Raw genomic sequence first — 14,934 nt, forward strand, 5'->3', positions numbered from 1 at the left:
CTTGGTTAGGCTCATACATGTTAAGGATTGTTACCTTCTTGGAGAATTGACCCTTTTGTCAGTATTGTCATGACCCTCTTTATCTCTGATATTTTTCCTTGTTCTAAAGACTGTTGTCTAAAATTAATATAGCTACTTCAGCTTTCTTCTGAAGTTAGCATTGTGTATCTTTCTCCATCTCTTTACTTTTAACTTGTCTGATTACAGTAAAACCTTGGTTTGCGAGTACAATTCATTCCAGAAATATGCTTGTAATCCAAAGCACTTGTATATCAAAGTGAATTTCCCCTTACAAAATAATGGAGACTCAGATGATTCATTCCACAACCCTGTAATATTCATATAAAAATGATTACAATACTGTAATATAATACAAAATATAAGGAAAAATAAACAAATCAACCCACACTTACCTTTGAAAAATCTTTCTGGCTGGTGTGAGGGAGACAACAGAAAGGAGGGTTATTGTGTAAGATGACTTTCACTATCACTAGCAGATGTTGACTACAGTACAGTATTAAACTCTTGTCATATATTGTATTTAGTGTAACTGGCAATAAGGCAGCAGAGGAAAGGGTCTGTGTCCTGCAGGTAGCCTGACCTAGAATGAAGCAAAGCATTCCTAAGCTTATTCTTGTATGGAAAAGCAAAAGAGTGTCCATAGGTGCTTTGAAGTGACAAAAAATACACCAGTGTCAGTTGTGGGCACCTTCCAGTGTTCTGAAAAATCACTGATTTCTGCCAGACACCATGGCCTGATAACCAAGCATCTGAGCATGGGAGAATATCACCCACAATCCCACAGTGAAAGAGAGAAGAACCATTGGCTCAGTTGTGATCATGTGACATTTGGCATCTTGTACTACTTGTATTGCAAGACATCGCTCATTTGTCAAGTTAAAATTTATTAGAAATGTTGGCTCATCTTGTGGGATGCTCACAGAACAACTTACTTGCAATCGAAGGCTTTACTGTTATTTACATTTAAAGTGACTTTCTTGGGGCGCCTGGGTGGCTCGGTCGGTTAGGCGTCCAACTTCGGCTCAGGTCACGATCTCGCGGTCCGTGAGTTCGAGCCCCGCGTCGGGGTCTGTGCTGACTGCTCAGAGCCTGGAGCCTGTTTCAGATTCTGTTTCTCCCTCTCTCTCTCTGACCCTCCCCCGTTCATGCTCTGTCTCTCTCTGTCTCAAAAATAAATAAACGTTAAAAAAATTTTTTTCAAAAAAGTGACTTTCTTGTAGACACCATGTAGTTGGGATGTATTTTTTAATCCCCTGTGATAGCCTTGTATCTTTTAATTGGTGCATTTAGACTATTCAGATCTAAAGTGATTATTGATCTAGTTGGATTAATATCTGTCATATTTTTAATTTTCCTCTTTGTTGCATTTGTTCTTTGTTTCCCCCATTCTTTTCTGCCTTTTCTAGTTTTAACTGGTTTTAACATAATTTCCTTTTATCTTCTCTCAGCATATCAATTACTTTTATTTTTAAAAAAGTTAGTGGTTGCCTTAGAGTATGAATTTTTTACTAATCTTTATCTGCCTACAAGTAACACTATTATTAAGGTATAATACAGGTATCTTACTACATTATTCCTAATTCCTCCCTCCTGTCCCTTTATGAGATTGCTGTCATTCATCTCATTAATTCACAATACAGTATTACTATTATTATTTTAAAAACAATTCTTAGATCAATTAAGAATAATCAAAGATTACACCAAAATTAAAAGTTTTTGTACAGCAAAAGAAACAATCAACTTAATAAAAAGACAACCAACTGAATGGGAGAAGATATTTGCAAATTCTGTATCTGGTAAGGGGTTAATAATATACAAAATATATAGGGGCGCCTGGGTGGCTCAGTCAGTTAAGCGTCCAACTCTTGGTTTCCACTCAGGTCATGATGTCATGCTTCGTGAGTTTGAGCCCCACAGCAGACACCGCACTGACAGTATGGAGCCTGTGTGGGACTCTCTCTCCCTACCTCTCTCTGTCCCTCCCCCACTTGCACTCTCTGTCAAAATAAATAAGCTTAAAAAAACAAACAAACCCAAAACATAATAACTAACACAACTCAACACCAAAAAAACAAATAATACAATTAAAAATGGTCAGGACACATGAGTAGACATGTTTGCACAAAGACATACGTATGGCCAGCAGACAAATGAAAAGATGCTCAACATCACTAATCATCAGAGAAATGCAATCAAAACCACAATGAGATATCACCTCATACCTGTCAGAATGGCTAAAATCAAAAACACAAGAAATAACAAGTGCTGGCAAGGATGTGGAGAAAAGGGAATCCCTGCACACTGTATGCAAGCTGGTGCAGCCCCTAGGGAAAACAGTATGAAGGGTCCTCAAACAACTTAAAACTGGAAATGCCATATGATCCAGTAATTTCACTAGTAGGTATTTACCCAAAGAAAATGAAAACACTAATTTGAAAAGATATATGCACCCCTTTGTTTATTGCAGCATTATTTACAATGGCCAGGATATGGAAGCAACCCAGGTGTCTGTCCATAAGTGAATGGATAAAGGAGGTGTGGTGTATATATACAATGGAATATTACTCCACCATTAAAAAAGAGTGAAATGTTGCCATTTGCAACAACATGGTTGAAGCTAGAGGATATAATGCTAAATGAAATAAGTCAGAGAAAGATAAATACCATATGATTTCACTCATAATGTGGAATTTAAGAAGCAAAACAAAGAAAAAAGGAAAAAAAAAACCCAACTGATAACTATAGAGAACAAACTGATGGTTACTGGAGGTGAGGTAGGGGTGATGGGTTAAATAAGTGAGGGGGATTGGGGTTCCTGGGTGGCTCAGTTGGTTGAGCATCTGACTTTGGCTCAGGTAGTGATCTCACGGTTCGTGAGTTCCAGCCCTACATTGGGGTCTGTGCTGACAGCTTAGAGCCTTGAGCCTGCTTCGGATTGTTACCCTCTCTCTGCCCCTCCCCCGTTTGCTGTCTGTCTCTCTCTCCCTCACAAAAAATAAACATTAAAAAAGACTTTAAATAGGTGATGGGGATCAAGAGTACAACTAATCTTTTTTTTTTAAATGTGTGTTTTAAGTTTATTCATTTTGTGAGAAAGAGAGAGTACATGTGCGAACAAGCAGGGGAGGGGCGGGGAGAGAGAATCCTCAGCAGGCTCCACACTGTCAATGCAGAGCCCAATATGGGGCTCAAGCTCACGAACCATGAGATCATGATCTGAGCCAAAATCAAGAGTTGGATGCTTAACTGACTGAGCCATGTAGGTACCCCAACAGTACACTAATCTTGGTGAGCAATGTATGGAATTGTTGAATCACTATATTGTATACTTGAAACCAATGTAACACTGTATATTAATTATACTTGAATTAAGAAAAAGAATAATAAAATTTTATTTTACCTTTATTTATTCCTTCTCAGACATTCCTCTTCCTTTTGTTATGTAAATGACTTTCTGACGTGTATCATTTTCAGCAGAGACCACAGGTTTAGGGGGTGAGAAAGGCAGAGGTTTTGAAAATTAGGATCTTAGAGTGAGATTTCACAATTTGAAATTTGAGAAGTAGAGAAATTCCTAGTGGTGGTAGGTTTAGGGTTATGGCCCTGAAGGTTTGGGACCTGCTAATACGCATCTCGCTGCTGAGGTCAGTGCACTGTGCCATCCACTGAGGATATTGGTAAATGATGACAGAGCTGTTGGCTTGTACTAGAATTAAGTGGAGGTATGTAGAATGCAAAAATGTGTTGGTATTAGGCAACCTTCAACTACAGAAGCATCGTGCTATATACTTTTGTGGGTGTTTTACAAAATTCAGAATGCAATTTGCATGAAAATACACTTTCAGAGAGTGCTGGGGATTTCAGGTCAGCCTATAAAATTTATTTTATTTATTTATTCCATAATATAATTTAATTACACTGGATTCATCATATCAAATACTCCAACTGCCATTTAACTATTAGAGTAAATTTGCCTTTGGAGCTCTCAAAACAGCAGTGCAGCCTGTGAGAAGTAGGGGTTCAAGAATGGTGTCAGGGAGATGTCAAAAATGGCTGCTTGTAGTTGGAAATCATATGTGAAATGTTCTTAAATGGATGGGAGTTGCTTTTGACTTTGGAATATGCTTTTGCCTATGAAGAGAGAAAATTAAGCACAGCAAAAAGATGCTTTGAGAAATTGTCCAGTATGTGTATGGATGATGAGTATACAGATGGGCTGGGAAGGATGAAGGGATATTGGGAATAGGTCTTAAGTAATTATATTTTGCCATATAAGTGAGGTCACTGACCTTATAATATCTTACAGATGAGGCTATAATCTGATAACAAGTGTCCTTGTAAGGCAAAAAAATGCTCCAACAGGCAGAAAAGTTAAATTCTAATTTAGGACTGTATCTGTAGGTCTTTTTCTCTTTTTTTTTTTTTTTAATAGATCTTTTTCAGTGTACATATATGTTAGATTGTTGGGTTATAGACCCAGTTCATGGGGAACCTCTCCAAGTTTTGTCCTTTACTCTTCGAAAGTGTAAGAAGTTTTGCTTGTACTCTTTACAGTGAAGAAAAAAAAATAGGTTTTTTTCCCACAGAAAGTTTAAGAGCAAAATAAAAAGCTGAGAAATTGTTAGTAATTCTTTGATTTCTCTTAGCAATGTGAGATATTTGTTTTTTCTCTTGTGGAATTAAGGGGCTATTTAGAAAAGCTATTTTAAGCTTTTAGCTGAGCTGCTCAGAGGCAGCTAGTTACTTAACAAATATATATTTTTTTTAATGTAGGCTATTTCTTTGTTTTATACCCTTCTATAATTTAAATAATGGCAGACTTCTTAAAGACTTTTGGTGGGGGGTGGGGAGAAAGTTAAAGTATCTGGGATTTTCAAGCATTAACATGGGAGATTAGAATAAGAAATACTGTCTGGGCTCATTGCAGTAATTATCTCATTGCTATTTAAATAACCCCCTGTTGGCAGGATGGCAGTACAAACACTTTTCCCTTGTGAAACAAAATAGGGTTTGTATTAGAAAACCAGTTCTTATAAAGAATAATCTTTATAAATATTTTGAAAACCTCTAATAACATTACCTCCAGAATAATCATTCTGTGGTGTATTATTATTATTATTATTATTATTATTACTATTATTATATTTTGCATCTCTTCTATATTACTTTATAAGCCTCTTATTGAGCATCTAACAAAGGAATAAATATTTTGTTAATGTTTTATCATTGTGTAAATCTCTAAAACCTAGTACTGTAAAGGCTTAAACTGTTTTCCTTCCTTGCTGAAGTAACTAAAAATGTAAATGAAAAGGATTAAATGTTTCGTGATTAAGCTATAAAGAAAGAAAAAAGAATTGTTGAGTGTAACTAATGTGCTTGGGACGTAATAGAAATGAAGTTCTTTTAGTATGCATAACCAAAAGGCTGTGAGGAAAGATTTTACAAATGAGAGAAACCCAGGATTCAAGGGGGTTCACCTGAAGTTACCTATTTCATACGGGTATGTTTGTACAGGTTTGACTGAAAAATGCTTATTCTTTTTAGTCTTTCACTGCTGAGGAGTATTGTAAACATGATAGTTCTTGGTCTGAATGCTACTTTAAATATGAATATTGGAGTGGAAATAAAGCAATGAACCAGCAATCTAATATGCTTAAGTGTTTCTTGGTAAGTTTGGAGAAAAAAGAGGAATCTGAATGTTTTCCATTACTGCAATTATCTCAGTGAGAAATACCAGTAAACCTACTTTGCTGATTGATATATATCCTTTTGTATCAGATAAATCTTAAATAGAGACAGTACAATAGCATTATTGCATCTAGTTAATGTTGGTCGTTATGTGATAGTGTGGGTTTTTTTTTTTTTTTAATGAAAGTTTGTTAGTTTAGACTTTTAAGAAAAATCAAAGATTTCTTTCCCATTGTAACCGCTGCTTGGTGATAAACAAACATCCTAGAGTGTCAGTTTCCAAGAATTGAATAATTTAAAATAGGCACGTGAATATGAGTAAGCCGGAAGGGTACTTGAACGGGAGGTGGGAGGCATGGATTCTCATCCAGTTCCTTATTACTGTGAGATTTTGAGCAAGTTGCTCTTGTCTCAGGGCCTTGCTTAAAGGTGGAGTTAATCCTCTCTTCCATCCACTTGCTTAAGTTAGAATGAAGAGCAAAGGAGAAGGTCTGAAAGTGCTTGGAGGCTCTAATTTAGAGTACTATGTGACTTTTTAAAAAATGACATGGATCCCTTGGAAAGCTGGGATCTTTTGCTTAAAGAAACTTTTTGAAGTGTTAGGGGAACGTGAATCTCCTAAATCCTCGCCAGGACTGTCCAGATTATTGAACTCTAGATATGGGCTAAGGAAAAAGAACAGAGATAAGCATAATCTAAAATGTTAGCTAATTACCATAAGTTTTATAATTTACTTCAAATTTTATTTTTGTTCTGGGACTCTCCAGGACTGTAAATACCACATAGGCTATTTGAATATATTTGTTGAAATCTTTATAACTGGAGGACTTACGTATTTTCCAAGAATGAAATATGTTAAACAGCTTTGAACTAAACTACCTTTTGTTTTTCATTTTGTGGTTTAGAGGTTCTCTTGGCCGTTTGCCTGTGTGTCTTAGCACCCTGCCCCACGATTGGACCCCTCAGAATATACTGAGTGCTCTCTGCACAGCAGCCCCTCAACACAGATGAACCCTCGGCAGAGCTCTCTAGGCAGTGTCTGTCTACTCCTCACCTAATATGAGTCACCCCATGCCTCCTGTTGCAGTCGGCTAGAGTGCATAACCAGGTACCCGTGGCCAATATGGAATTCACTCAAAATTCTCAGGGGCAAGCATGTTTAAGATGCCAGTTCTTAGAGTTTTAAAAATCAGTGGACAGAAGTTTAGTAAGTAAAGCTCTAGCCTTGCAGTAATCTTTCATTCCTTAAGAAATGGTCTACTGGCTTATGTGGTTATGAAGCAAAATTAAAAATTAATCTTCAGGCTATTCCTGCTTTTCTACAGATTAGAAAGCAAATTGCTTTTTATCTAAGTTCTGTATATTCATAGTGTCCTCCCAACTTTCCTGGTTTCTTTTGTAAGATGCCCTGTTTTTGTGTCTGAAATTGGCTAATTGCTGGCGCAGTTCATGGTAGTTGAAAAGGGCTGATAGTTCTTCCTGAATGCTTAGTGTTATTGATTCTATTACATATTCTAACCCAGCGGTTGTTTTATTTATTTTTTAACTGCAGCTCTAGCCAGGGATACATTTTATGTTGTGATTTGGTATGCATGAATTACCTAAAATAAGTTTCATGGAATAATAATCAACCATACTATATGTGTTCTTCTGTTTCATTTTTTTAATGCTTATTACGATCCACTAAATGAATTAACATGACCTGCCAAAGGGTTTCAAAGTACGGTTTGAAAAAGTGGTCTTCAGTTATATGAAAAAATTTACTGTTGTCTTATGATTTGTAAAATATATTGGGATATCATTTGTTTTAATCTGCATGTTTTCAAACTGTAACAAAGTAGACTCTTCAAACAGGTACCCAAACTGTAATCCTTCATATAGAAAAAAAAATTAAATAATTAAAAGTAGATTCAGTTGACTGACCTAGATTCAGTAGATTCAATTGACTGGGTGATGCAGTCAATTAAGCATCCGACTCTTGGTTTCAGCTCAGGTCATAATCTCACGACTGGTTGCTTTGAGCCCCGCGTCAGGCTCTGCGCTGACAGTGCAGAGCTTACTTGGGCTGTTGCCCCTCTCTCTCTCTCTCTCTCTCTCTCTCTCTCTCTCTCAAAAATAAATAAATAAACTTAAAAATAAATAAAAAGCTTCATGTTTTGAGGGGTGGGTTTCATTGTTGTTTTGATGTTTGAGGTGAGGGTGAACTTTCTAGTCTTCATTCTTTTATATATACTCAGCTATTAAACAGCATATTAGTAGTAAGATATGTGATCCCTTTATTTGTTGTGCTTCATAATGACTGTTTAATTGGAAACATTTGATACTTGTTCAATTAATATTTTACATTTTGTATAAATTTTGTCAAAGCCAGTAGGAATATTGGGTGCCATGATTCCTAATTTGTCAGGGAGACTTATCAAAATTACCTTTGCCTCTCTACCTTTTCTATTTAAAGAAGTAGAAGAGAACTTTCAAATAGAATTTTGTGTTTTTTCTGGCCTTTTCTAAGCTCTTGACCTGGTCAAGATGATGACACTTTGTGTATGAACTTCTTCCCACAGAATTAGAAGAGTTTATCACCCACCAGCCAAGATGAACATGGTGAAGAGGATCATGGGGCGACCGAGGCAGGAGGAGTGCAGCCCCCAAGACAATGCCTTAGGACTGATGCACCTCCGCCGACTCTTCACTGAGCTGTGCCACCCTCCCCGGCACATGACTCAGAAGGAACAAGAGGAGAAGCTGTACATGATGCTGCCAGTGTTTAACAGGGTAGGTCCAGGTTGCCAAGCCCAGGCCTTCCAGGATTGGGTGGCACTCCAGAAATTTCAAGGTTCTAATAAATTACAGGTAGGAAGAAAATAATAGAATGAGTTTTTAAGAAGCTTGATGTTTTCATACCTTCCTTTCAATTTGCTTTCAAGCCATGTGACTTGATCTGAGGCCTGGTCAGAGTGAACTCCATTTAGTTCTAATAGATAAAAGGAAGACAGAGCATTCTGTAAAATGTTCTTATAATGGTTGGGTTGAGTGTTGGAAGAGGGATAGGTTGTAAATTACTACTTGTTATTTCCATTGTTTTTTGAATTGATGGTTTATTGCACCAAATGGTGTAATTAATTGCCCAAGTGTTTTGTATACTTTACACAATCATCTCAGTTTGCTTTGTTGTTTGGCAGGTTTTCTGTAAGAGATTTTGAAAGAGGATAGATGTAGGCTCTAGGGACTCTAAATAGAGTTAATTTTTAAATGTATTTTGTCAAGTTGATTATATGGAGCAATCTTGGTGGGGTTATTTAAAATAATTTTTAAACTTTTATCGAAGGTATACAGGTACGTGGTTGAAAAGGTCAGGTGGTTCCATAGGGCTTCTAGATGCCCCACCACTCTGCGCTGCCAAATGCTGCTGTGACCTTTAGCTGTTTTAGCACTGAAGGGCACCCCTGAAAAGAAAGTTGTCTTTAAGTATGTGGGGATCTGGGGAAGGAAGTCTCCTTCAAGAATGTGATGTGATTCATGAGGCATTAAAAGATAAGCATTAGCGCAACTGGAATTAACTGGGCTAAATTAACAAAGAAAGTAATTAGTGTAAGAGGCTAACGTATGAGTTAAGATGAAAGGCAACAAACATTCTAATATGTGCCAGCATCTATAACGAGTTGAAGAAACTGATTTTATGTGAGGAAGAGCCAAAATAAGACTGTCAAGATTGATAGGAGGCTTGTCATGATGGGTTTATATGTTGTATTAGGAGCTAATACTTTTTCCTGGAGGCATGGAGAGCCAATGAAGTATTTTAAGCAATAGAATCAGAGTAGAAGGAACCAAGGCAAGCTCTCTCCTAGCTTTCTAATTTGGGAAACTGGGTGAATGTTTTTCCCAGTAGTTGAGAAAGAAAGATTAAAAAGATAGATTCAGTTTGGATCATTGAGTCTGAACTATTTGCAAGCTTCCCACGTGGATGTATTCAGTAGGCAATTGGAAGCTCAGGTAGGGGATTTGGCTGGATATGTGCTTTTTGGACTCTGGCACAGATGGGGTAGTTGAAACCCTGGAAGGGGATAGAGATTGCTCATGGCTTATAATGCCAAGTGAGAAGAGCAATAGGCTAAGGATGAATCATGGAGAGTACGAATGTCTAATGAAAGGAGGGGAACCCATAAAGAATACAGAATAGGAGCTGGTCAGCACAAAAGGGATCAGGAGGGGGTGATTATGGAGTTCAAAAGGTAAATATAGGAAAAGAGAGAGTAGTAAGTTACTAGAATGGTGGAGCCAGAAAACAGCGAGTTGAGGAGTGAATGGAAGATGAAAAGAGACAGTAAATAATATACCGGGCTTATAGAAATTTGAAAAAAGAGAGAACAAAAGAGATAGATGGACGTCAACTTGGCTACAAAAGGGTGGGTTTTTTCTGGATGTTTTCAGTGTTTTGCTTTGTTTGTAAAGATGGAGGAAATCCAGGTTCGTAAAGAGAAGGGGAGAAACCAGCAGAGGAGGAAATTTGGAAAATTCCAAGAATGAAATTGATTGAGGGAGGAGAGCATGGAGTCAAATTATAGGGGGGGGGACAGGTGAGTCTTCAGCAAGAGAAAAATACTTATTTCATCCTAGAGGAGAGCACATCTTGTTGGGTGTGAATATGATTGTAGTTAAGGAGGTGGGAAGTTGAATAAGATCTTGCTTGATGACCTTGATTTCTTGTAGTCATCAACAGAAGATGTGGTCGGTTAAGAGACTTGGAGTAAGTTGAGTTGGGCTTAAGGAAAGTGTGATGGTTTGGAATAATAATGAAGGAAAATGAGAGATAGTTGAAAGGGATAGTAAAAGAATTGAAGGATATTGAGGGTCCAGTAACAGTTGGAGATGATAAATTTGTACTGGATCTTATCCTTGTGGGTGTGTGATTTTTCTCTTGCAGGTACTCAGTAGCAGGTGTGTAAGTAAAAGTAGAGGAGGCAGACAGGTACGTTGTTTATTGGGATTAAGGTTTTGCTGGGCTGGTAAGGCAGAAGGGCAGGAGTACAAGGAGGAACATAGTGAGATCAGTTCACATGTCACCCATCAGGTTGGGTAGAATAGAAGAGAGGGTGCAAACATTAATACATCTAGAGGATGTTCATTTTTTTAATCTATGAAATAAGAGGCTGAGAATGATGCAGGGAGGAGATGGTAGAATAGGAACACGAGGAGAAGTGGGGAAAGGTTTAAAATAGCTGTTTTGAAAACGAGGGAAAGAACTGATTATGGACAAGCCATTTTTTCAAGCCCTGGTGAGGTAACAGTCATTAATTTTTATTGGAATCAGTTCTGGGAAGTTGTTTGTTTCTTTTTTTTTAATCTTTTTATTTTTGTTTTACCTCAGTGCCCTGTACTATTGCCCACTGAATAGTTTGAGGTTATTTCCTTCTCTCAGACTTACACACATTTACAAAGTGATGATAATGTGGAGGATAGTTAGGACAGTTGTTATTCTCGGATATTAACATAAATTAATAAGTAATATTCTACATATGTATCGATGTATTTCATCAGTTAGGCTTCTACAGCCAGCCCACATGAGGCTTAGACTGGAAGAATCATATAAATATTTGTGTTTTGTCTTTTTTTTAAAGTAGACTTGAGATGCTGTATTGCTTAGACTGTTCTCTTGTGTCCTATGTTTGTCATTTCTTTCAAGTTAAATTTTTATTTTTAATTTAAAATTTCTTCAAATTTTTGTTTAAATTTTAGTTAACATATAGTGCAATATTGGTTTCAGGAGTAGAATTCAGTGGTTCATCACTTACATACAACAAACACCCAGTGCTCATTCCAACAAGTGCCCTACTTAATGCCCATCCTGCATCTAGCCCATCCCTCACCTACTTCCCTTCATCAGCCCTCAGTTCTTTATTGTTAATAGTCTCTTATGGTTTGTTTCCTGCTCTCTCACTCTCAATCTTTTTTTTTTTTTTTTTACCCCTTCCCATATGTTCATCTGTTTTGTGTCTTAAATTTCACATATGAGTGAAATCATGATATTTGTCTTTCTCTGACTTATTTTGCTTAGTATAATACATTCTGCATCTATCCACATCATTGCAAATGGCAACATTTCATTTGTTTTGATGGCTGAGTAATATTCCATTATACATACCACATCTTTATCCATTCATCAGTCGATGGACATTTGGGCTCTTTCCATAGTTTGGCTATTATTGATAGTGCTGCTGTAAACACCGGGTTACATGTACCCCTTTGAATCTGTATTTTTGTGTCCTTTGGGTAAATACCTAGTAGTGCAATTGCTGGATCATAGAGTAGTTCTATTTTTAACATTTTTGATGAATCTCCATACCGTTTTCCGGAGTGGCTCTACCAGTTTGCAGTCCCACCAGCAGTGCAAGAGGTTTTCCCTTTCTCCACATCCTCGCCAACATCTGTTATTTTGTGTGTTGTTAATTTGAGCCATTCTGATAGGTGTGAGGTGGTATCTCATCATAGTGTTGATTTGTATTTCCCTGATGATGAGTGATGTTGAGCATCTTTTCATGTCTGTTAGCCAACTGGATGTCTTCTTTGGAAAAGTGTCTATTCATGTCTTCTGCCCATTTCTTCACAGATTTTTTTTTTTTTTTTTTTTTTTTTTTTTTTTTTTTTTTTTTTGGTGTTGAGTTTACTAAGTTCCTTTGTATTTTGGATAGTAACCCTTTACCAGATATTCCATTTACTGATAACTTCTCCCATTCCACAGTTGTTTTTTATAGTTGTTGATTATTTCCTTTACTGTCCAGAAGCTTTTTATCTTGATGAGGTCCCAATAGTTCATGTTTGCTTTTGTTTGCCTTGCCTCTGGCAATGTGTCTAGTAAAGTTGCTAAGGCTGAGGTCAGTGAGGTTGTTGCCTGTGTTCTCTAGGATTTTTATGGTTTCTTGTCTCACATTTAGGTCTTTCATCCATTTTGTATTTATTTTTGTGTACTGTGTAAGAAAGTGGTCCAGTTTCATTCTTCTGCATGTTGCTATCCAGTTTTCCCAGATTTGTTGAAGAGCCTCTTTTTTTCCATTGGATATTCTTTCCTGCTTTGTCAAAGATTAGTTGGCCATATAGTTGTGGGTCCATTTCTGAGTGTTCTATTCTGTTCCATTGACCTATGTCAAGTCAAAAATTTTTAATTGCCTGAGTAAAAGCACATAGATATTCATTGCCTTATGTCTCTAAAACAGTGAGTGATTTAAATATCATAAAGGTCAGTCAGCTTTTAACTAATGAAAAGATTGGAAGTTATTTCTGGAACATTGTGACCAATTTAAAAAATATATAAACAGTGTTTGTTGGATTATTATTAACAAACTACAATTGTCTTTAGATAAGACATCCCATCCATTAAGTTTTGAAATATATAGCCATATTTATTTCACGTTCAACCATTTATACACGAACATTCTCTATTGCTAAGAAGTAGGTTTGATAAAAGAGCTCATTAGGGCTCTAGAATTCCTACCATGATTGCTAAAAATGAATCATACTGGGGCGCCTGGATGGCTTAGTTGGTTGGGCATCCGACTTCGGCTCAGGTCATGATCTCACGGTCTGTGGGTTCAAGCCCTGCATCAGGCTCTGGGCTGACAGCTCAGAGCCTGGAGCCTGTTTCCAATCGTGTGTCTCCCTCTCTCTCTCTGCCCCTCCCCTACTCTCACTTTGTCTCACTCTGTCTCTCAAAAATAAATAAATATATATATATATATAATTAAATAAATAAAAATGAATCATACTATCAATTTTTGAGACTTTGCTTGATTCGTGCTAAATTGTAAATAAACCATGTTGTTACACATGGGCATTCATCTATCTACAGAATCATTTTTTTTTAAAACGTGGTCAGTAGTGTTATTTCAGTATGTGATTTTTGACTTTAAGAGACACACGTTGAGAAATGACATGTGTTGAGTCCTTTTTCTGGGCCAGGGCTCACGCTGAGGTCGTCAGCTGCCTCCTGTGGTCTTTATCACAGTCCTGCAAGGAGGCTGCTGCTGTCCTCCCTCTCATGGATTCTCTCCATCTGAAAGATTCTGGCGGAGTCTGAGAATAACTGAATAACGTTTATCCAGCATTCTTAAAAATAATTAACTGTTTTAGTCGTAAGAACAAAAGCTTATTGAGAAAATACTTGGTTTAAACTATTCAAAAATGAATGACATTTTAGTCCTCTAAAAATTAACTGCCATTGTTAATTACCATGGCATATGTTATCAGACGTCATTGTGGGTTTTATTTTATTATTTTTTTTAATGTTTGTTTATTTTTGAGAGAGTGAGCAAGGGAGGGCCAGAGAGAGAAGGAGACAGAGGATCCGAAATGGGCTCCGCGCTGACAGCAGAGAAAGCCTGATGTGCGGCTTGAACTCTTGAACTGCATGATCATGACCTGAGATGAAGTTGGATGCTCAACCACCTGAGCCACCCCAGGGGCCCACTTCATTTTGTCTTTTAAAATATAATTTTATTAACTAGGTCTTCTTTTAGAAACTTCCCTTGTTTTTGAATTATTTATATTTGAAAAGCACCTAAATTGAATGTTGTTTTTCTTTTTTTATCCCTTACAACTGACCTTTACTTTTTATTTTATCTTGCTTTACTTTTATTTTTTTTATTTTTGAGAGTGTGAATGTGAGTGGGGAGGGGCAGAGAGAGGGATACCGAGAATCCCAAGCAGGCTCCACGCTATCAGCGCAGAGCACAACGTGTGGCTCTATCCCACTAACGGCAAGGTCATGACCAGAACCGAAATCAAAAGTCGGACGCTTAATCAGCTGAGCCACCCAGCTGCCCTGACCTTTACTTTTTGAATTATTGGCTTTAAAGGAAGAATACTCAAGTTTAGAACCAAATGAGATATCTGGAGTCAGACAGATGAACTATTTACATTTTTACATCTTTGTGTTTACAAATATACAGCTTAGTACTTATACCGTAATACCAATACAGTTGATATTGGAGAATGTAGCTTAGGTCTGTGCCACGAAGGATTTACTAAATTCATATCTGAAATAGCTATATTTTCTTACCCATTCGTTGGCAAAACTTGGCAGTTACAAGCCCCATGCAGAACAGATAAGAGTGCATGTTCTCATGAGGCAGGCATATCCCAAAGGAGACAAAGGGACTGAGCCATCTCAGTTTCTTTTCTCCTGAGTTTTGGTCCTTCTTAGAAATAAGGAGCATATACGTGTTTTCCTATTTA

General features: G+C 37.1%; 1 protein-coding gene across 6 annotated transcripts in view; it reads left to right on the top strand.

Annotated features, from left to right (window-relative positions):
• WDFY3 (WD repeat and FYVE domain containing 3) overlaps positions 1-14,934 on the top strand; it is a 274,952-nt gene that overhangs the window by 84,708 nt on the left and 175,310 nt on the right. For 5 of the 6 annotated variants that reach the window (XM_042984248.1, XM_042984246.1, XM_042984245.1 and 2 more), the window contains one exon: positions 8,271-8,481. In XM_042984248.1, the coding sequence (XP_042840182.1) occupies positions 8,302-8,481 (180 nt within the window). In that variant the 5' untranslated portion in view covers positions 8,271-8,301. Of the gene's footprint in view, positions 1-6,614; positions 6,818-8,270; positions 8,482-14,934 lie in introns of all 6 variants that reach the window. The other variant, XM_042984249.1, reaches the window with a different exon arrangement.

The sequence above is a fragment of the Panthera tigris genome, chromosome B1 (genome assembly GCF_018350195.1).
Source record: "Panthera tigris isolate Pti1 chromosome B1, P.tigris_Pti1_mat1.1, whole genome shotgun sequence".
NCBI classification, from domain to species: Eukaryota; Metazoa; Chordata; class Mammalia; order Carnivora; family Felidae; genus Panthera; species Panthera tigris.